The sequence below is a fragment of the Hyla sarda genome, chromosome 5, assembly GCF_029499605.1.
Source record: "Hyla sarda isolate aHylSar1 chromosome 5, aHylSar1.hap1, whole genome shotgun sequence".
Lineage (NCBI taxonomy): Eukaryota > Metazoa > Chordata > Amphibia > Anura > Hylidae > Hyla > Hyla sarda.
This window is the reverse complement of record NC_079193.1, coordinates 365,209,582-365,231,268: the sequence shown is the minus strand read 5'-3', so window position 1 is coordinate 365,231,268 and position 21,687 is coordinate 365,209,582. Positions and strand designations below refer to the sequence as shown.

General features: G+C 47.4%; 1 protein-coding gene across 8 annotated transcripts in view; it reads left to right on the top strand.

Annotated features, from left to right (window-relative positions):
• LOC130274443 (otoconin-90-like) overlaps nt 1–21,687 on the top strand; it is a 191,126-nt gene that overhangs the window by 29,038 nt on the left and 140,401 nt on the right. For 6 of the 8 annotated variants that reach the window (XM_056522778.1, XM_056522777.1, XM_056522779.1 and 3 more), the window contains one exon: nt 1,035–2,369. The exons of the other annotated variants lie outside the window; for them this stretch is intronic. In XM_056522778.1, the coding sequence (XP_056378753.1) occupies nt 1,035–2,369 (1,335 nt within the window). The remainder of the gene's footprint in view (nt 1–1,034; nt 2,370–21,687) is intronic. 8 annotated transcript variants of the gene reach the window in all.

The window sequence follows — 21,687 nt, the reverse complement described above, 5'->3', positions numbered from 1 at the left end:
ACAGAAAATGGATACAACAGGAAACAATGTGAACAGACACATCAGAAAGCATAATAAATCCTAAAACCGACTAAACAAACACAGCTTAAAATCTACTAAGAGCATGCCAAAACATTGCTAAAACCAGAAAATACAAAGTGCATGCTATAACAGATATAGTAGATAAAAGCTCAAACAAAGAGTGTTTCACCCAGCCACAATTAGCCGCATGGCAGTAGCAAGTTAGCAGCATGACATCAGGAAGTCCATCTCAATCAGAGACTAGCCTGGGCTGACATTAAATAGACACACACAAAAGGCTATTGGCTGACAGAGGCCTGGGCTGAAACAACCGAGGAGTTTTAACTCTTCCCTAACCAGGGAAGATAAAACTGTTAACAACACAGCAAAACCAATAGGCTGTGTGTGAACACAGACCATTACAGACATGACACATATTTTCTAAACTAGCTCAGATTCTATTCCCTAACTACTCCTAACACTCTCCCACCCTTCAAAAAAAATTCTGAGCTTTAAAAAGCTGTGTATCGTACCTTTCCCCTTGCTCACATTGTGTGAGGTCTTGGCAGGAGAAAGGGGGCGTTCTCCAGCAGGCGCAATGTCAATGAAGCCTGTGAGAGCTGTGCCTTGCCATGCCCCGCACACACTTCCTGAGATTGGTCTCATGACAGGTTGAGAGGAGACCAAACGAACTGTTTGACTTTCGGCAGGGAACAGAACAGAGCCACCTAGTGGCCGTTTTTTCACATTAAAAACATATAAAGGTTTAGAATTTTAACAGCAAGTAAATAGCAAAATGTCTCATAATTACATGAGGAACAATATATTAAAAGTTTAGTTTGGTGACAGGTACTCTTTAAGGTCTCCCTCTAATCCAGGTAATAGGGATTTCTATACCATGACAGCAAAAATAGGTAGGAGTTGATGCAAAAAGACAAGACTATCTTGTTTCAGGATGGTGGATTGTAATAGTAAGTACCATCTCTAAATTTTAGTGCTCCGTGCAACTAACAAATGCACTTTTGATCTTCCAGCCTCTACAAGTTCCTCTGTAGATGAAGGGTTTCTTGATATCCAAGCAGTTACAAGTCAAGGACCTTCTGACCCTGTGCGAACCAGAAAAAAACCTTTGGAGCTATCTGAAACTTTGGTAGGAAAACAAAGTAACTTAAGTTTTACTACTAAAGAAATTCCTTTAAAAATTGGGAATATTGCCCCCACCAAGCTCCCACCATTCATCCATGGAGTTGCTTCAAAAGAAAATAAAATTTCCCCTACCAAATCCCTTTCCTTAGTAGACACCATAGCACAAAAACACCAACCGGTGGAAAAACAATCTTTGCTTCCACCCAATACTTTAAAGGATCACAGCATCTCATTTTTGAGTCAAAAAGCTCAAAATGGGTCTTCACTGAAGGTGCCAGGGTGGACGACAATTGCTGCCTTAGAAATGTTGCAAAGACCATACACAATAATGCCTTTATGGACAGGAGACAGTGTACAACATGATAACATCTCAGTCACGACAAGGATGACTGTGCCTAGTGGACTACCGGTATCTCAGACACAAACCGGTCCTTCAAGAAGAGCATCATCTGGGGATGTACCTTCTATGAAAATGGACGCTACAGTGGTGTCCACTTGGGCTCAGATAACTTCTCCTTCAAATGGTAGAATCTCTTTGGAAATGTCACCACCACGGATGACGATGGCTGCCTTAGATTTGGTACAAAGACCATACACGATGATGCCTTTATGGACAGGAACTGCTCTACAACATGATAACATCTCAGTAACCACAAAGATGACTGTGCCTCCTGGACTACAGGTATCTCAGATACAAACCCATCCTTTACCAAGAGCATCATCTATGGATGTGCCTCCTGGAAATATGGACGCTAGATATACACCGATGTCCACATGGGCTCAGATAACTTCTCTTTCACATGGGAAAATCTCTTTGGAAATGTCACCACTGCGGACAATGATGGCTACCCTAGATTTGGTCCAAAGACCAAACACGATGATGACTCTATTGACAGGAAGCGTTCAACAACATGATAACATCTCAGTCACCACAAAGATGACTGTGCCTCCTGGACTACAGGCATCTCAGACACAAACCCGTCCTTCACCAAGAGCATCATCAATGGATGTGCCTCCTGGCAATATGAATGCTAGACATACACTGAAGTCCACTTGGGCTCAGATTACTTCTCCTTCACACGGTAGAATCTCTTTGGACATGACACTAATGCGGGCCGATCATGATTTCATTGATCAACAAAACATTGTCACTGCAAGAAAGCCAGCACAAATAACCAATGGGAAGAAACATCCAATTCCTCCAGTGACTCTCCCACTGATGCGTAAGTACTAGTTTTCATTATTACTTTATTTGACATCTGTTGGTAGAGAAGATGATCTGCATTAGCTGATGGATCCGACTATAATACCCCGCGCAGGAAGTTGTATTTGGCTATACATTAGCGGTGGTTGGCCATGTGTAGGGCCTATAGAACAGGCTCCCTCTGTGATGTGTATGTATATGAACAGAGAAAAAGTGAAACTGCAGCTGCATCCCTCTCCTCCCTCCTTACTATTTATCTAAGGTGTCGAAACAGTTACAGAGAGCAGTCAGAAAAAAGAGAACCACAGGCTGCTGGGACATGAGGACAACGCTAGTTTCATGTCAGCTCATGGGGTCCCAATCAGCTGACATGTTGGCGGAGGGCTCTCACCTGCCACAGCCTCGGAAGCCTGTATAAGCAGAGGGCAGATAACACTATGCTAAGGAACAGCATTAAAAGGGGTACTCCAAAGGATAGGGGATAAGATGCCTGATCGCGGGGGTCCCGCTGGTGTCTCGCCCCTCCCATGGGCTTGCATTGAGGGGGCGGAGCGTGACATCACATGGGCGTGACGTGACATACATGGACGTGACGTCGCAATGCTCCGGCCCCGTGATCGCCAGTCATCAGACCCGGAGCAAAAAGCTTCGGGGACTGATTGTAACGGGGTGCTGTGTGCAAGATCACTGGGGTCCCCAGCAGCAGGACCTCCGCGATCAACTTTTAATATATTTTTCCTTATGTAATTATATGACACTTTGCTATTTTCTTGCTGTTAAAATTCTAAACCTTTATATGTTTTTAATGTGATTGAAAAAACGGCCACTCTGTGGCTCTGTTCTGGTTCCTGCCGAAAATCAAACAGTTTGTTTGGTCTCCTCCCAGCCTGTCATGAGACCAATTTCAGGAAGTGACAGCTGTCATGCCCCCTCTCATAGGCTTGCATTGAGGGGGCGGAGTGTGATGTCACACGGGTGCGGGGCCGTGATGTCACAATGCTCCAGCCCCCTGATCGCCAGTCATCAGACCAGGAGCGAAAAAGCTCTCCAGGGACTGATTGTAACGGGGTGCTGCGTGCAAGATCACGGGGGTCCCCAGCGGCAGGACCCCCGCGATCAGGCATCTTATCCCCTATCCAAAGCTTGAATAATGTAAACAAAAATAAACACACAATGTCCGAAATATTAAAATGTAGTGTTAATGACTCCAAAAAAACAATAAAAAGTTATCAAAAAGTCCCATCTAAACAAAAATGGTACAGATCACAGAAAAAAAGGGGCCCTTATACAGCCCTATACATGGAAAAATAAAAGTTATGGGGTCAGAAGAGGAGAATTTTAAGCTTAGTCATTTTCTAACAAAAAGTTAGTCACGATCACACCCTATCGGTCCAGCCAAGACGCTAGAGAGAGTGTGATGGTGCAAGGGTTAAAGCCACCAGACCTCTGGGTATCCACTACTAGTCCCGGCAAGTCACCAAATGAACCCTTAGATAAACGTGTTTCTACCAGAGCTGCCTTCAGAAAGGTGAGCTCATATATTTAGAGATCAAAGACCAGAGCTGATTAATTAAACATTTAATCTGATAAAAGGTATCACAGTGCTATGCATAAAAATACAGAAACAAATTACATACAGTTACAAAAATATATAAAAGAGTTTAGCAAGACAAGTTCAGAAAATAAAAAATGAAGTTCTTACAGCATGATGATATAGCCCTCGTTGTCAGTGAGAGTCCAGCTCTTGTGAACTTTTGCACAGCCTTGAACAACCAACTTTGAGTCTAGCATTGTTTTAAATATTATATATCTGCCTTTTTGGAGGGAGACTCCATTCCCCCCTCCCCTCTGATCCCACCAGGGGGGCATCTCTGTTCCTGGCCTTCTTATGTGGTTGATTATATGATGGGGCAGAGTGCCCCTTACATCCTGCTGCTTAAAAAGAGGCTTTGACTTCAAAGGAGATGCAAACAAACAGCCAGACCCCCAATAAAATGCAATACACAAGAAGGATACACCGTCTGAATGACCTCTCACCCATGTCTTGGATAATACATCACACACAGTTATAATTATAATATACATATAGGATTCAATAATCAGGCCTTGGGCCTGACAGTGACATAAAACAAAACCTATATAAATTGGGTAATGTTGTAATTGTATGGACCTACAGAATAAAGCTAACATGTCATTGTATCTGTAAAGTGCACTGTGCAGAAACAGAAGCCCCCAAAAGTTGCTAAATTCAATTTATTTTTCATTTTACCCCACAAATATTTTTTATTTTTTTTGGCTCCACCATAGATTTTGTGGTAAAATGAGTGATGTCATTACAAAGCACAATTGGTCCTGTAGGTGGACCTATTGGAAGCTGAGGAGAAAAAAATGTAAATGCTAAAATGAAAAATCCCTCCATCCTCAAGGATATCCACTGCCTCAAACAACTGAATAGACATAAGAAGACAGAATAGCAGGAAGAGTCATATTGTTTGTAACATGCATTTTGTATTATGCTTTCAAATGGGGAGATTTATCATAACCTGTGCAGAGGTAAAGTTGACCAGTTGTGGTGAGGGTGTCGGAAGGGCAGATGTTGTTAAACCTAAGGGCAGATGGTAATAACCCTTAGTGTTCATGACGCCAGGGCGTGGTTATCCTCTGCACCACCCGAGGTATGGCCGCTGGTTCCTGGGCCAGGCGCGGGGCAAATAATCAGTCTGATGCAAGGTTACGGAACAACAGCACTTTACTGAGGCAGACAGATGTTAAAGTCTTTACAGCTCAGTTCAGGCCCAAGGAGATGCTCAGTGGACTTTAGGAGACTTGTTGGCTCTCTGGGACTGGAAATGGACTTGTACTCAATGATACAACCCACGCTGACTTTAGAGACTTGACAGACTTGGCTAGGCTGACTATATTTCTCCCCTGTATTTGTGCATACCAGGTTTTGACTTTCACCTGTAGGGGTTGCGTGACTAGGCCTTGGTCTCCCTCAGGAACACCAGACACTCTCGTGTCTTCACTGGACTGTACCTCAGCTCGAAACACACTGACTAGGCTAGCTCTTCCCTAGTATATATGGGAGTAATTTGGAGGGGTCCCATAGGTCACCAACAAGTCACCTGGTCACTTACACCTTCCTTGGTTACAACAGGATTAAAAGATACATTAACACATAATGCAATACATTAACTCTGTATGGGCAATGAGAGTTTTGAGGAGTGTGGGGGCCAGGTGTACAGAAGGGCCACCACAAACTCCCCCTCTTACAGGAAGCCATCCTCAGTGTATAGTCCTTGAGGGCGGAGGAAGAACACTGGCCCACTGGACGAAGAACACTGGCCCAAGATGAAAATAAACAGTTCCTGGGGCATTTTGTAAATGTCCTGCACAGGGTTGGTAACTGGGAAAGAGTTCATGTAGCATGTGATAATCGTCCATACATACTCGGGTGCAAAAGTGGGGTATTTAACCAGAATTCAAACAGATGAAGTGATAACAGTCTGTGTAATGTCATTTTCCCTTTTAACTGCTGTGGTGTGGATCAGGCTACTTCTACCCGTAACAATATATCAACAAACACTGACATATTACAATTTACATATTTTACAGTATATAACAGCAGCATATAGACAATAGCTTTTCCACCTTTTTGTGCTATTTACGCTCACCAGGGGCTCTCTGGCCACAAGAGAACCCTGCGCACAGTGAACAATCAAAGAATAAGCATTAGACAGAATACACTTTATGGACTAATGTGGACTGAGTATATCTATGTATACTGACTACAGGGTTACAGTCCTAACTCAATACTATACATGACTACTTTTCTGTACAATAAATGCAATATATACATGTTTTTTTCTAAGGCTACAAGTCTGAAGTAATAATACATTTTGACTATAGACTGTTATATGCATAGGTGGTTTACTCTGTATATCTAGCGGGTAGTTGGCCTTGAGTAGACTGCTGGGACCTGCGCAGCACCACCTCTTGCGGACCAGGATCTGGAGGGAAATCTGGAAGCTCAGCAGGCACTTTTTCCACTGGAACTTGATTTTACACTTGAACTTAATCCAAAGACAGCTGAATGGTACTGTGGGAGCCGGTGCATAGGCAGTAGTTGCAGGGATAACCTCCAGAGCTCTTGGAGCAGGCACATAAACTGGAGCCAATGGAGATAAGCCAGGAACCGGAGGTTGACAGATGTATGTGGGACAGGTTGAGTAGGCGAGAACATAAAAAAATCCATAGAGGAATGTATCCCTTCGCCAGGAACATATTCACGGACTTGCCTAGCACATGGAGGCAGTGGTGGTGGAGCCACTGGGAGATCTTCCTTTAGGGTACAATCACATATACAGGATCCTGGGCAGATTTGATGCACAGGATTTGTAACTGCCGATTAGAAGCTGTGCTGAGTCATTTAGTTTACATTGAAATCTGCAGCAGAAAATCCTGCCTATCAAATCCTGTGCATCAAATCTGCGTACATGTGAACGTACCCTTAGACAGATTTTGACACAGTTTCTGTCGACGACTTGTGGCTTATACCCAGACTTCTGGACTTCGTAGACATCGGACTAAGGGTAAAGAATAGCCGTCACTGTGTAAGGCTCCGTCTTCCAGATGGAATTTGTCCGTTCTAGGGAATTTCCTTAGTCAGTCTTTGTCGCCCAACCGCAGTGGCTTGGCTGTGGCATGGCGGTTGTAGTCATCCTGTTGCCTTTGCCGGGCCTCACCCATCTCTTTGGCTTCTTGAATCTCTTTGGCTTCTTGAATCTGCCTTTGGTGATCAGAAACCCACTCGTGGGATGCTTGTTGTTGTAGCCCAAATGCTCGATCCTTAGGCAGTTCCCCGTGCCATCCCATCATCAAATAGAAGGGGCTATACCCTGTAGAATTATGCACAGTGTTGTTATAGATCTCCAGTAGCTCAGGTAGTAGCCGAGGCCATTCTTCTTGTCGTGGCACAAAGGGTGCTCGCAGCATGTGGATGAATACTTGAATACTTGATTGATCTGCTCACAGAGCCCGTTGCCTTGAGGGTGATAGGCGATGGTTCTGAGCTTCTTACAGTCATGGAACTGACAGAGTTCTTGAAAGAGTTGGGCCTCAAAGGCTGGTCCACGGTCAGTTAAGACAGACTCATTCAAGGGTTTGTACCCACTTAGAGTAGAACATTTGGGTCGCTATCTTGGCTGTGAGATCTTTTATGGGGACAACAATAACCCACTTGGAGAAGTGGTCCACCATGGTGAGAGCATAGGCATACCCGGACCGGGTAGGAGACAACTTCACATGGTCTAGTACAACCAGCTGATTGGGTCTGTCAATCTGGATGGAGAGGAGGGGTGCTCTAGCGTCCTTGCGCACATTCTTGGTGATGTTACAGACAGTATAAACTTATTGTACACAACAGGTATGGTCCTGTACACAACGTTACAGACAGAACATTCACTGCACCATTTCTCGATGTCACTCCGCATTCCAAACCAGTGGAACCTTCGCCAGACAGTGGCTATGGTCTTGTGGACTCCCAAGTGTCCCGGCTGGTCATGATATGCGTTGAGGATCATCGCCGCGTCTCTTCGGGGAACTAGAATCTGATGAAGTCGATCACAAGAGACCGGATCCAAAGAATTTCGGTACAACAGTCGTTTGTGCACAAATAGTCGCTTCATCTGTCGCCACAGATGCTTCAGCTCATAGTCACAATGTCCCCACAGACGCTTCAGCTCGTAGTCACAATGTAGAGGGGTTGGTACCTTTTTCGCCAGAAGTTAGTCCAACAGATCCTCCATGACTCGACTTTCGTCCTGTTGAGTCTTCCAGGTGTACAAGTCTTCTTTAATCTTCTCTGACCTGGGTGCACCGTCCACAAGGGCGGTAACAACATTCTGGTTAACAAACCGTTGGCAAAATGGGGCCATCTTCACGTCTTCCCACTCATCTTCCATGGGTGGCTCTTCGCCGGGGGTCATTCGAAACAGTACGTTGACATTGACATTTGACTTGCCGCTTCTGTACTTGATGGTGAAGCTATAATTAGCTAATCTGGAAGCCCAACACTGTTCCAGGGTGCCTTGTCCCACTTATTATGAGCCCCATCAATAAATCTGTCCATTAACACTTCTGTTGGGCTACAGCACACGCTCTCAGGGTCTCACCTGGCTTTTGTTCCCTTTCATAAAGTTGGAGATGTACCTCTCATGGAGAAAGGGACTCAAATACCTGGTACAGTCCTTCAAAAATCTGCTTCACAGTCGCTTCTCAGATGCTGGCCAGGTGTGGACTTATTCTAGTGCCAGTCCCTGGAGTTGTCCCATTAGCAGTTGCACCTGTTGGCTAGGAGATAAAGAGTAAAAGACAAACAAGCTCTGGACCCTCTCCTCTAAACTCCCTCAGGGTGAAGGGGTCTCCATTGTAGGTAGGAAGGACAGGATTTCCCATTAATACCGGTGCGGACGCTGGAACACCAGGGTTGTTGATGCTTGGAAAAGTCAGTACACTAGCAGTTGGACCAGGTAGCGGGCTCCCTGCTGGAGATGGAGGGGCGATGGGGCTCGGTTGATCTGTGGTACTTGGTTCCGACATCTTGTAGATTTTTGAGTGCACTGTCGTTTTAAGGAAGATTAGGTGCGTTCCCCTTTAAGAGAGCTGGTGAGGTGCTGCAGAGGCTTCGGTTTGGATGATGGGGGTAACAACAACAGACACTCCTCCTGGTACCCGGTAACGGGAGACTTAACCCCTTAAGGACCAGGCCATTTTATACCTTAAGGACCGGAGCGTTTTTTGCAATTCTGACCACTGTCACTTTAAACATTAATAACTCTGGAATGCTTTTAGTTATCATTCTGATTCCGAGATCGTTTTTTCTTGAGATATTCTACTTTAACTTAGTGGTTAAATTTTATGGTAACTTGCATCCTTTCTTGGTGAAAAATCCCAAAATTTGATGAAAAAAATGAAAATTTTGCATTTTTCTAACTTTGAAGCTCTCTGCTTGTAAGGAAAATGGATATTCAAAATATATATTTTTTGGGTTCACATATACAATATGTCTACTTTATGTTTGCATCATAAAATTAATGAGTTTTTACTTTTGGAAGACACCAGAGGGCTTCAAAGTTCAGCAGCAATTTTCCAATTTTTCACAAAATTTTCAAACTCACTATTTTTCAGGGACCAGTCCAGTTTTGAAGTGGATTTGAAGGGTCTTCATATTAGAAATACCCCATAAAAGACCCCATTATAAAAACTACACCACCCAAAGTATTCAAAATGACATTCAGTAAGTGTATTAACCCTTTAGGTGTTTCACAGGAATAGCAGCAAAGTGAAGGAGAAAATTCAAAATCTTCATTTTTTACACTCGCATGTTCTTGTAGACCCAATTTTTGAATTTTTGCAAGGGGTAAAAAGGAGAAAATTTTTACTTGTATTTGAAACCCAATTTCTCTCGAGTAAGCACATACCTCATATGTCTATGTTAATTGTTCAGTGGGCGCAGTAGAGGGCTCAGAAGGGAAGGAGCGACAAATGGTTTTTGGGGGGCATGCCGCATTTAGGAAGCCCCTATGGTGCCAGGACAGCAAAAAAAAACACATGGCATACCATTTTGGAAACTAGACCCCTCAGGGAACGTAACAAGGGGTAAAGTGAACCTTAATACCCTACAGGTGATTCACGACTTTTGCATATGTAAAAAAAATATATATATTTTTTACCTAAAATGCTTGGTTTCCCAAAAATTTTACATTTTTAAAAAGGGTAATAGCGGAAAATATCCCCCAAAATTTGAAGCCCAATTTCTCCCGATTCAGAAAACACCCCATATGGGGGTAAAAAGTGCTCTGCTGGCGCACTACAGGTCTCAGAAGAGAAGGAGTAACATTTGGCTTTTTGAAAGCAAATTTTGCTCTGGGGGCATGCCGCATTTAGGAAGCCCCTATGGTGCCAGAACAGCAAAAAAAAAAACACATGGCATACCATTTTGGAAACTAGACCCTTCGGGGAACGTAACAAGGGGTAATTTGAACCTTAATACCCTACAGGTGTTTCACGACTTTTGCATATGTAAAAAAATATATATATATTTTTTTTTACCTAAAATGCTTGGTTTCCCAACATTTTTACAATTTTAAAAAGGGTAATAGCAGAAAATACCCCCCAAAATTTGAAGCCCAATTTCTCCCGATTCAGAAAACACCCCATATGGGGGTGAAAAGTGCTCTGCTGGCACACTACAGGTCTCAGAAGAGAAGGAGTCACATTTGGCTTTTTGAAAGCGAATTTTGCTCTGGGGGCATCCCGAACAGCTGACAGGACAGCGGGAGGGCCCCTTCCTGCCTCCTCGCTGTCCGATCGCCGAATGACTGCTCAGTGCCTGAGATCCAGGCATGAGCAGTCATCCGGCAGAATCGTTGATCACTGGTTTCTTATGAGAAACCAGTGATCAACATAGAAGATCAGTGTGTGCAGTGTTATAGGTCCCTATGGGACCTATAACACTGCACAAAAAAAGTGAAAAAAAAAGTGAATAAAGATCATTTAACTCCTCCCCTATTAAAAGTTTGAATCACCCCCCTTTTCCAATAAAAAAAAAAACACAGTGTAAATAAAAATTAAAATAAACATATGTGGTATCACCGCGTGCGGAAATGTCCGAATTATAAAAATATATCATTAATTAAACCGCTCGGTCAATGGCGTGCGCGCAAAAAAATTCCAAAGTCCAAAATAGTGCATTTTTGGTCACTTTTTATATCATTTAAAAATGAATAAAAAGTGATCAATAAGTCCTATCAATGCAAAAATGGTACCGTTAAAAACTTCAGATCACGGCGCAAAAAATGAGCCCTCATACCGCCCCATACACGGAAAAATAAAAAAGTTATAGGGGTCAGAAGATGACAATTTTAAACGTATTAATTTTCCTGCATGTAGTTATGATTTTTTCCAGAAGTCCGACAAAATCAAACCTATATAAGTAGGGTATCATTTTAATCGTATGGACCTACAGAATACATATCAGGTGTCATTTTTACCGAAAAATGTACTATGTAGAAACGGAAGCCCCCAAAAGTTACAAAACAGCGTTTTTTTTTCAATTTTGTCGCACAATGATTTTTTTTCCAGCTTCACCATAGATTTTTGGGCAAAATGACTGACGTCATTACAAAGTAGAATTGGTGGCGCAAAAAATAAGCCATCATATGGATTTTTAGGTGTAAATTTGAAAGAGTTATGATTTTTTAAAGGCAAGGAGCAAAAAACGAAAATGCAAAAACGGAAAAACCTCCGGTCCTTAAGGGGTTAATACCCTACAGGTGTTTCACGACTTTTGCATATGTAAAAAAATATATATATTTTTTTTTACCTAAAATGCTTGGTTTCCCAACATTTTCACAATTTTAAAAAGGGTAATAGCAGAAAATACCCCCCAAAATTTGAAGCCCAATTTCTCCCGATTCAGAAAACACCCCATATGGGGGTGAAAAGTGCTCTGCTGGCACACTACAGGTCTCAGAAGAGAAGGAGTCACATTTGGCTTTTTGAAAGCGAATTTTGCTCTGGGGGCATGCCGCATTTAGGAAGCCCCTATGGTGCCAGAACAGCAAAAAAAAAACACATGGCATACCATTTTGGAAACTAGACCCCTCGGGGAACGTAACAAGGGGTAATTTGAACCTTAATACCCCACAGGTGTTTCACGACTTTTGCATATGTAAAAAAATATATATTTTTTTTTACCTAAAATGCTTGTTTTCCCAAAAATTTTAAATTTTTTAAAAGGGTAATAGCAGAAAATACCCCCCAAAATTTGTTAGGCAATTTCTCCCGAGTACGGCGATACCCCATGTGTGACCCTAAACTGTTGCCTTGAAATACGACAGGGCTCCAAAGTGAGAGCGCCATGCGCATTTGAGGCCTAAATTAGGGATTGCATAGGGGTGGACATAGGGGTATTCTACGCCAGTGATTCCCAAACAGGGTGCCTCCAGCTGTTGTAAATTTCCCAGCATGCCTAGACAGTCAACGGCTATCTGGCAATACTGGGAGTAGTTGTTTTGCAACAGCTGGAGGCTCCGTTTTGGAAACAGTGGCGTACCAGACGTTTTTCATTTTTATTGGGGAGGGGAGGGGGGTTGTGTAGGGTTATGTGTATATGTAGTGTTTTTTACTTTTTATTTTATTGTGTGTTAGTGTAGTGTAGTGTTTTTAGGGTACAGTCGCACAGGTAGTTTCTCGCTGGCAGTTTGAGCTGCGGCAGTAATTTTGCCGCACCTCAAACTTGCAGCCGGATACTTACTGTAATCCTCCGCCCATGTGAGTGTACCCTGTATATTCACATTGGGGGGGGGGGGGGGACATCCAGCTGTTGCAAAACTACAACTCCCAGCATGTACGGTCTATCAGTGCATGCTGGGAGTTGTAGTTTTGCAACAGCTGGAGGCACACTGGTTGTGAAACACCGAGTTTGGTAACAAACTCAGTGTTTTGCAACCAGTGTGCCTTCAGCTGTTGCAAAAGCTACAACCCCCAGCATGTACGGACAGCGGAAGGGCATGCTGGGTGTTGTAGTTATGCAACAGCTGGAGGCATACTATTTTGGCTGGGGATGCTGGGGATTGTAGTTATGCAACAGCTGGAGACACACTGGTTTGCTACTTAACTCAGTGTGCCTTCAGCTGTTGCAAAACTACAATTCTCAGCAGTCACTGACAGCCAACGGGCATGCTGGGAGTTGTAGTTATGCAACCACCAGATGCACCACTACAACTCCAAGCATGCACTTTAGCTGATTGTGCAAGCTGGGAGTTGTAGTTATACAACAGCTGAAGGTACACCTTTCCATAAAAAGAATGTGCCTCCAGCTGTTGCAAAACTACAAGTCCCAGCATGCCCATAAGGGAATGCTGGGAGTTGTGGTGGTCTGCCTCCTGCTGTTGCATAACTACAGCTCCCAGCATGCCCTTTTTGCATGCTGGGAGCTGTTGCTAAGCAACAGCAGGAGGCTGTCACTCACCTCTAACGATCCTCGCCGCACAGGTCAGTCCCTCGTCGTCGCCGCCGCTGCTCCTGGGGCCCCAATCCCAACATTGACGCCGGGGATCGGGGTCCCCAGCACCCGGGGTGCACGTCCCGCACCCGCTCACGTCCTCCGGAAGAGGGGCGGAGCGGGTTGCGGGAGTGACACCCGCAGCAGGCGCCCTGATTGGTCGGCCAGTAATCCGGCCGACGAATCAGGGCGATCGTGAGGTGGCACCAGTGCCACCTCACCCCTGCAGGCTCTGGCTGTTCGGGGCCGTCTCTGACGGCCCCGATCAGCCAGTAATTCCGGGTCATCGGGTCACTGGAGACCCGATTGACCCGGAATCCGCCGCAGATCGCTGGACTGAATTGTCCAGCGATCTGCGGCCATCGCCGACATGGGGGGTCATAATGACCCCCCTGGGCGATATGCCCCGATGCCTGCTGAACGATTTCAGCAGGCATCGGGCACCGGCTCCGCTCCAGATGGTTGCGGGGGGCCGGTAAAACACATGACGTTCTCATACGTCATGTGTCCTTAAGGACTCGGAAATGGAGACGTATGAGAACGTCATGTGTCCTTAAGGGGTTAATAACCAGACTTACGGACAATACCTAGATGATAACAGCAGACCTGGGTTCCGGAGACTCTGTACTGATGCGGTGCAGCGCTGACTTTGTATACAACAGCCAGGCATGAGCGCAGCAGCTGGGGGGCTTCTAAGATGGCTGAGCCAAGGGAACTTCCTGTTTGGGTCCGGTCAGGAAAGTCTTCCCCTGTCCTCGCTGGACTGAAGAGGTGTCACCACGGGGGACTGACGTGGGCAGAGCTGCGACCGCTTGCGCGCGTGGGATTCACTGGAACAGATTAACCCCTTCAGGTATGGCAAACACTTTGCAATGCAGCATAGCTTCTATACGGATTTTACACATGGCAGGCACAACTTCAATACTTTTCACAACGGCAGACAATAAACGTTTCCTTACCGCCCCCTCTATTTCACAAGCGCCTCTCAACATAGGAGTTTCGCAGACATAGTCCCATACAATTTTTGGCGCAATTTCTGTCACACGGACGTGCAAATTTTCAAACGTTGTGGTGAGGGTGTCGGAAGGGTAGATGTTGTTAAGCCTTAGGGCAGATGGTAGTAACCCTTAGTGTTCGTGGTTATCCTCTACACCACTAGAGGTATGGTCACTGGTTCCTGGGCCAGGTGCGGGGCAAATAATCATTCCAATGCAAGGTTACAGAACAATGGCACTTTACTGAGGCAGACAGATGTTAAAGTCTTAACAGTTCAGTTCAGGCCCAAGGAGATGCTCAGTGGACTTTAGGAGACTTGTTGGCTCTCTGGGACTTGTAGTGGACGTGGACTCAATGATGCAACCCACGCTGACTTTATAGACTTGACAGACTTGGCTAGGCTGACTGTATGGACAAACCTTCTAAACAGATCTTAAATCTAAATTCTCCCACTCTGAAATAAAACACTGACACTCATGAACCTTTTAAGTGGGCTGGGTGGTGGTCACAGCTCATTTATTTAAATATATGTAACTCTGTTAAATAAATATAACACTGCATAGCAGTAACCATGAAATACACAACTTTTATTGCCGAAGTACTGCTTCAGCCGAAGCAGTATGCCCCACTGTCTCCACAGCGTGCATGTGCTGCCTTCGGCACCTTAACACTCCCCAAAATAATCTTTCTTTACGCCACAGAAGGAGACCGTGTACTCCTACACGGAGCTCCGACCCCCACTCAATACAAAAAGGGCCTGTTCAACGCCATCTTGAAGACCAGAAAGGAAGATGTCCAGCCCAATATCGTTGAGGTGGACACCATCGCTGATCATAAACCTCCTATTATCCCCTTCAAGCTCCCTGTGCCTAACCACCACTCCGCCCTTAGACCGAACAAACCTCGCCATCCTGGAGTTAACTAAACGGCGGGACCGCTCAATTGCCTGTGCATCCCTGGCACCCTGCCATTTGACCCGCGGAACAATCTCCGACCACACCAGAACCATCTCGGAGAAAAAAAACCCGAGCCGCTCCACATCTGCTTTCATAATGGTTATCAACTCGGGGACCCTAGTGAAACATAGGTCGTTGCCACCCGCGTGGACAACCAAAACAACTCCCGATCTCAGCCTACCGGACAGGTCCACCGTCTCCGAAAGCACTTGAGGCCATCTCATACCTGGAATTCCCCTCCATTGGGCATCGACCTGATGGAAACCCAACGATCTCCCTCCAGGACGGCAAGCCGCTCGCTGTGCCGCCCGATGAACATAGGAGTGGCCCAAGAACACAACCGTAGCAACCGGAGGATCTAAAAGGAAAAAACAGGTTAAAGCAACAATTCAGGGCGCACATAACCAGCATAGCAATCCGAGCGCCAACGCCCAATACGCTGAATATCAGACACGGACAATCCTGCCCTGGACGCTTCCGTAGCCGCCCCAATCCGAAAGGAATGCGTTCCGAATTCGGAAGGGGGGGCCCCCGCGTATTGCAGACACCGCTTGAACAGCGACTGGAATTGAAAACGGGATAAAGCCGAACCATCAGGATGAGAGAAAAATTGTCTGCCAGAAACACGGAGCAACAAATAGGCGGAGACAGCCCGCACCGGGCAAGCCGGGCCATCAACCGACTGAAGGCGAATCCAAGCTCCCATTCCCGTCTGATCGGTTTTTGACCGTCGAATACGCAGCTGCAAAACACCGTTGGAGCAAACCACATCCTCAAAAAGCAACCCACCAGAACCCTGCTTAGAGGAAGGAACCAGCTCCCCAACCCGCAGAGCACCAAAAAACGCAACACAAAAAGCAGCGGAGTATAAGGCAGATTCAAAAGGAGAACAACAGCAACTGACCGAGGCCTGTACTAGCGAGACAAGCAAAGGATAAGAAACCGGGCGCCGCTGTTCCCTGCGGACATGAGTACGCTGCCATCCCTTCAGTGATTGCTGAATCAAAAAACGTTTTGTAACATCTTCCCATCCCAGCAAGCGAAAATAAAAACTAACCCCCGCCAGCCTGCGCCGCGCCACTAAAGCAGAAAAATTTGAAGCGCGCAATGACAATAAGTAGTCCACAGTTACCTCCAATCTCGAATCAGAACACCCAGACACATTTCGCCCAGACACCAAAAGACACCACTCCTTCCACGCCTTACCATGTCCTGACCACGTAAAGGCCGCCATCGACGATTCCAGCAGTGGCATCAATCTCCTGTCACTAGGCCCCAGACCAAAGGCGGGCACGGTCGACCCTCCAGCTCTGCCGTCGGGCACAACCTCCTGAAGTCCTGGAACTGAAAGCGAGACAAAGAATCAGCAATAACATTATCAACACCCGGGACATGCCGAGCCCGGAACCAAATATTGAATTCCAAACAACGAAGAACCAAGTGACGTAAAAGCGACAAAACAGGAAGAGAAGAGGAAGACAAGCCATTAATGCAATGCACCACACTCGCGTTGTCCGTCCAAAAGCAAACCCTTTGGTTACTAAAACGATCACCCCACAGCTCAACAGCCACAATGATAGGAAAAAGTTCCAATAACGCCAAGTTCCGGCACCAACCCTTCTCTTCCCAATCCGGTGGCCACGCCTCCGCGCACCACTCACCAGCAAAAAAGGCTCCAAAACCAACCGACCCTGCAGCATCCGTGAAAAGCTGCAGTTCACCGCTGCAGACCTCCTCCGCCTGCCAACAGGTATGGCCATTGTAACACCGCAGGAACTCCCGCCACACCAACAAATCAGACCTCAGGCACCGAGAGATACGGATCCGGTGACCAGGGAGGGCAACTCCCCTGGTCGCCAAGGACAAACGTCTAGAAAAAACTCTGCCCATCAGCATTACCCGACAGGCAAAAACCAAGTGCCCCAAGAGCACCTGCATCTGCCGAAGAGTAACTTTCTTCGCCTCACAAAAACATTCAACCCATTGCAACATAATCTCCAACTTGGCAGAAGGCAAGCGAAAAACCATAGCCACCAAATCAATCTCAATACCCAAAAAAGATATTACCGTGGCCGGACCTTCCGTCTTATCCGCAGACAGCGGAACACCAAAACGCTGCATCAAAAAACGAAAAGTACTTAACAGGAAACCACATCTGGGGGAATCCACAGGGGCAACAAACAAAAAGTCATCCAAATAGTGAATCACTGATGAACAGCCCGTCTCAAAACGTACTACCCATTCCAAAAACGTACTAAACATTTCGAAATAGTGACATGAGATAGAACAACCCATGGGCAAACAAACATCATAATAGAAATCACCATCCATACGACAACCCAACAAATGAAAACACTCCGGATGTACAGGGAGCAAGCGAAAAGCCGATTCAATATCGGACTTCGCCATTAAGGCCGCAGGCCCCGCTCCCCACACTAATGCCACTGCCCGGTCAAAAGACACGTATGAAACCGAGGAATCCTCCTTCGGAATCCCGTCATTTACAGATGTACCCTTCGGGGAGGACAAATGATGGATAAGTCGGAATTTTCCAGCCTCCTTCTTAGGCACCCCACCCAATGGGGAAACTCTAAACATAGCCAGCGGAGGATGGCGGTACGGGCCCATAAAGCGCCCCAGGGCCACCTCCTTTCCAATTTTTTCCCTCAACACATCCGGGCGCTCCCTGGCCGATTTTAGATTGTCAGGGTACTCCCCAACATCAGAATCCAAAACAAAGGGGATAAAAAACCCCTCAGCAAAACCATCCCTCAAAACTCGGGCGCACTCCCTATTGGGGTACTGCTCTAACCACGGGGACATCGCGGACACGTTCACCGGCGTCCTTCCCCTCACCAGCAGCTGCGGGACGCCCCGGGTGCTTCGGGGCCTGTGGACAACGTGTTGCAGCGTGGCCACCTCCGCAAGCGGAGCATTCGTGCTTGTATTTGCACAGGTTAAGGAACTTGCAGTGTCCTTCATTAAATAGCCAGCATGCGCCGGGACGCCGCACGGCCACTGACCCTGATGTCCCCGCTGGGCCAGCGGCCCCAGACTGAAAGGGGGTTCCCTTCTGGGCCATCATCAAGCGCAACCAAACATCAGTTGCCTTAACACCCCAACCAACCTCAGGCGTCAAAGCCAGGCGACGACGAAATTCTTCGTCATAACGCCACCAGGCCGAACCCCCATGAGACTTGTAAGCATTATTTACCGAGTCCATATAAATAAAAAGCTCCGAACACCGTTCAGGATGCTTTTCACCCATTGTACAACCCAAAACAGTAAAAGCCTGAACCCAATTTCCCATAGTCTTAGCTACTTTTGGCCTAGCTGGAAAAGACTTTTCAGGCTGAGGCCTACGCTCCTTATCTATGGTGTGCTGATCCACCGACACCAACGACCAGACATCAACATACTGGTTCCCCCAAATCTTCTCTTTTACAGCCAACTCAACATGTGATCCTAGGGGACTGACACCACAAAAGAATGACTCCTTATGTACCCCAGCCCGTACCGGGGAAACCTTCCTAACCACGGGAGCCGGACTAGCCTGTGAACCTTCCAACCTGGCCAAAACCGCTTTAAGAGTAGGCAAAAGATCAGAACCCGCATCACCCCAAACCCCAGCAAAGTTGAACTCACCCGTCTGCGCAGGAACAACAGTCGGAGTAGATGAAGGTCCACTCTGAGGAACCGGAGCAGGGTCCACACGCTCCACCGGTGCAGGTGCATCTACAGCCCCAGGTCGGTCAGCTCCATGCGAAGACCTCCGAGCAGGCTTGGACTTGTGTCGCCTGCCCGAACGCCTACGAGACCTCCTGTCCGGGCTAACGGAACTCCAAGAACTCTCCCCCGAGGAGGAGGGCGAATGCCAGCGGGATGAACGGGACCTGCGGGACCTGTCCCTGTTCCTGGACTCCCGGCGACAATGTCTCCTACACCCATGATGCGACACAGCAGTTCTGCTCCTGCGCGATCGGCCAGAACCCCGGGAGGACGATCGGGACCGACGCCCACGGGACCGACTCACAGACCCACAACCATCACGGTCACGCGGTGGCTGGCTGACTATAGGCGCCGGCAATTGTGCAGCAGCAACCACAGGGGGGGGAGGAGGGGGGGGTTATGCAAGGAGCTGGGGGCACTAGATAGCTGCAGTGCAGGGGTTAAAATTGTAGCCTGAGAGATAGGAGGCAGCAAACCCTGCCCCACCCCCACCACCTCTACAGCATCTTCAAATAAAGGCTCACTACCCACATCCATAGAATCTATTGCAGCAGGCAGCAAGGGGGCATTTGCAGGGAGACTAGTAGAGCTGCTGCCTGCTATTGGAAGCACACTGAGACCCGGGAAAACAGGGGGGGTACCAGGCACCTCATCAGCTGAGGAGGATGCCTGTGAGTTATGGGAGGCCTGTGCACCCATTACCTGGCGTACAACTGAAGAGCGAGACTCAGCACTTGCTAAAGCTGAGAAATCGCGCCGGGAAGTGCTGGGAGCCAAAGCCGTAAGGGGCGGAGCTACCGCCCGACACCTCGCCGGACCCACGCTGCCAGCGGAGGCCCGGGATCCAGGTGCCGTGCGCGCGGTCTCCCCAGCACGCCGGGCGCCGCTAGGAAGGTGAGGGGGACTGGGGCTAAGCCTGGAGGGGGGACGCCTCTGTGTAGAAGGACGTCGGCCCCGCGGGGCCGCCGCCGGAGCCGACAATACAGTAACAGGGGCTGCAATAGGGGAGCTAACAGGAGCCGGGGCACGCACCGCAGCAGCGTCCCCGAGCTCCGCTAAAATGCGGGGGATAAGGGAAGCATCAGCCAGCACCCGCTCCCGGAACCCACACCAAAACTGCTCGTCAGCCATCACAGGGGATGCTCTCACCTTGGATGCTGGAACACAAGAGGGAGAGCTGCTTGCAGGACACCCAGTAAATACCCCTGGGCGTACACCCCTTGGAAACCCCTCCCCAAGGTGCTGGAGTGGGAGGGTTACTGTCTGCTTCCTGCTTCTTAACCCTTTCGTCCCCACAGTCAGGGCTACCTATGCCTATTCGGCTAGGTAACCTACAGACTATACTTCTTCCCTGTGTTTGTGCTAACCAGGCTTTGACTTTCACCTGTAGGGGTTACTGGCGGTGGATGCGTGGCTGTGTGACTAGGCCTTGGTCTCCCTCAGGAACACCAGACACTCTCAGATCTTCACTGGACTGTACCTCAGCTCGAAACACACTGACTAGACTTTCTCCTCCATAGTATATATGGAAGCAATTTGGAGGAGTCCCATAGGTCACCAACGAGTCACCTGGTCACTTACACCTTCCTTGGTTACATAAGGCTTAACAACAGGATTTAAAGATACATTAACACATAATGCAATACATTAACTCTGTATGGGCAATGAGAGTTCTGATGAGTGTGGGGGCCAGGGGACTGGGACTGAGTCCACCTGATAGGACCAAGGGTGAGCAGAACGGCCACTTCTGTACTGGGCCAACACAGTTGCCCATAGCAACCAATCAGATAGCTTCTTTCATTTTTTAAAAGAGCTCTGGAAAATGAAAGAAGCAATCTGATTGGTTGCTATGGGAAACTGGTCAACTTTTCCTCTACACAGGTTTTGATAACGCTCCACCAATGTACTTACCTTACCATACTCTGGCGACGGTCTTAGCCTCTTCCTCTTCGCATGCTGTTGACTATCAGCGCAGCTGGAAATGAGACTAGTTAGCTTATCAGGTAGTGGGGAAGTTGGGCAAGCTAGGCAGCGGCCGGCCATCTGTGATTGCCACTTCTTGTGCCCAGTCCCACTGAGAAGCATTTCCTTGTGTCAGCCTGATCACTCAGTCAATCAGCGGGCACAATGGTGTCCCGCCTCAACCACAGATTGGCTAAGCGTGCAGTTTCTTGTGCCAACACTGAAACAAGAAAGTGCTCTGCAGCGGGACTTGGCTCTGTAGAAGAAGAAGAGTGAGAAAGATAAGTACAGGATTTTTTTTTTCATTTACCTGCACCGTGAACAGAAATAGATAAAGTGGTGGTACTCCGGCCCGAGACATCTTATCCCCTATCCAAAGGATAGGGGATAAGATGTCTGATCTCGGCTGTGGCACCCCAGACATCCAGTGCACGGAGCGAACTTCGCTCCGTGCCCTATGACTGGCGATGCAGAGCAGAGGCTCGTGATGTCACGGTCACGCCCCGCTCGTGACATCATGGCCATGCCCCCTCAATGCAAGTCTGTGGGAGGGGGCGTGACGGCCAACACGCCCGTTCCCATAGACTTGCATTGAGGGGGCCTGGCTGTGACGTCACAAGCAGAGA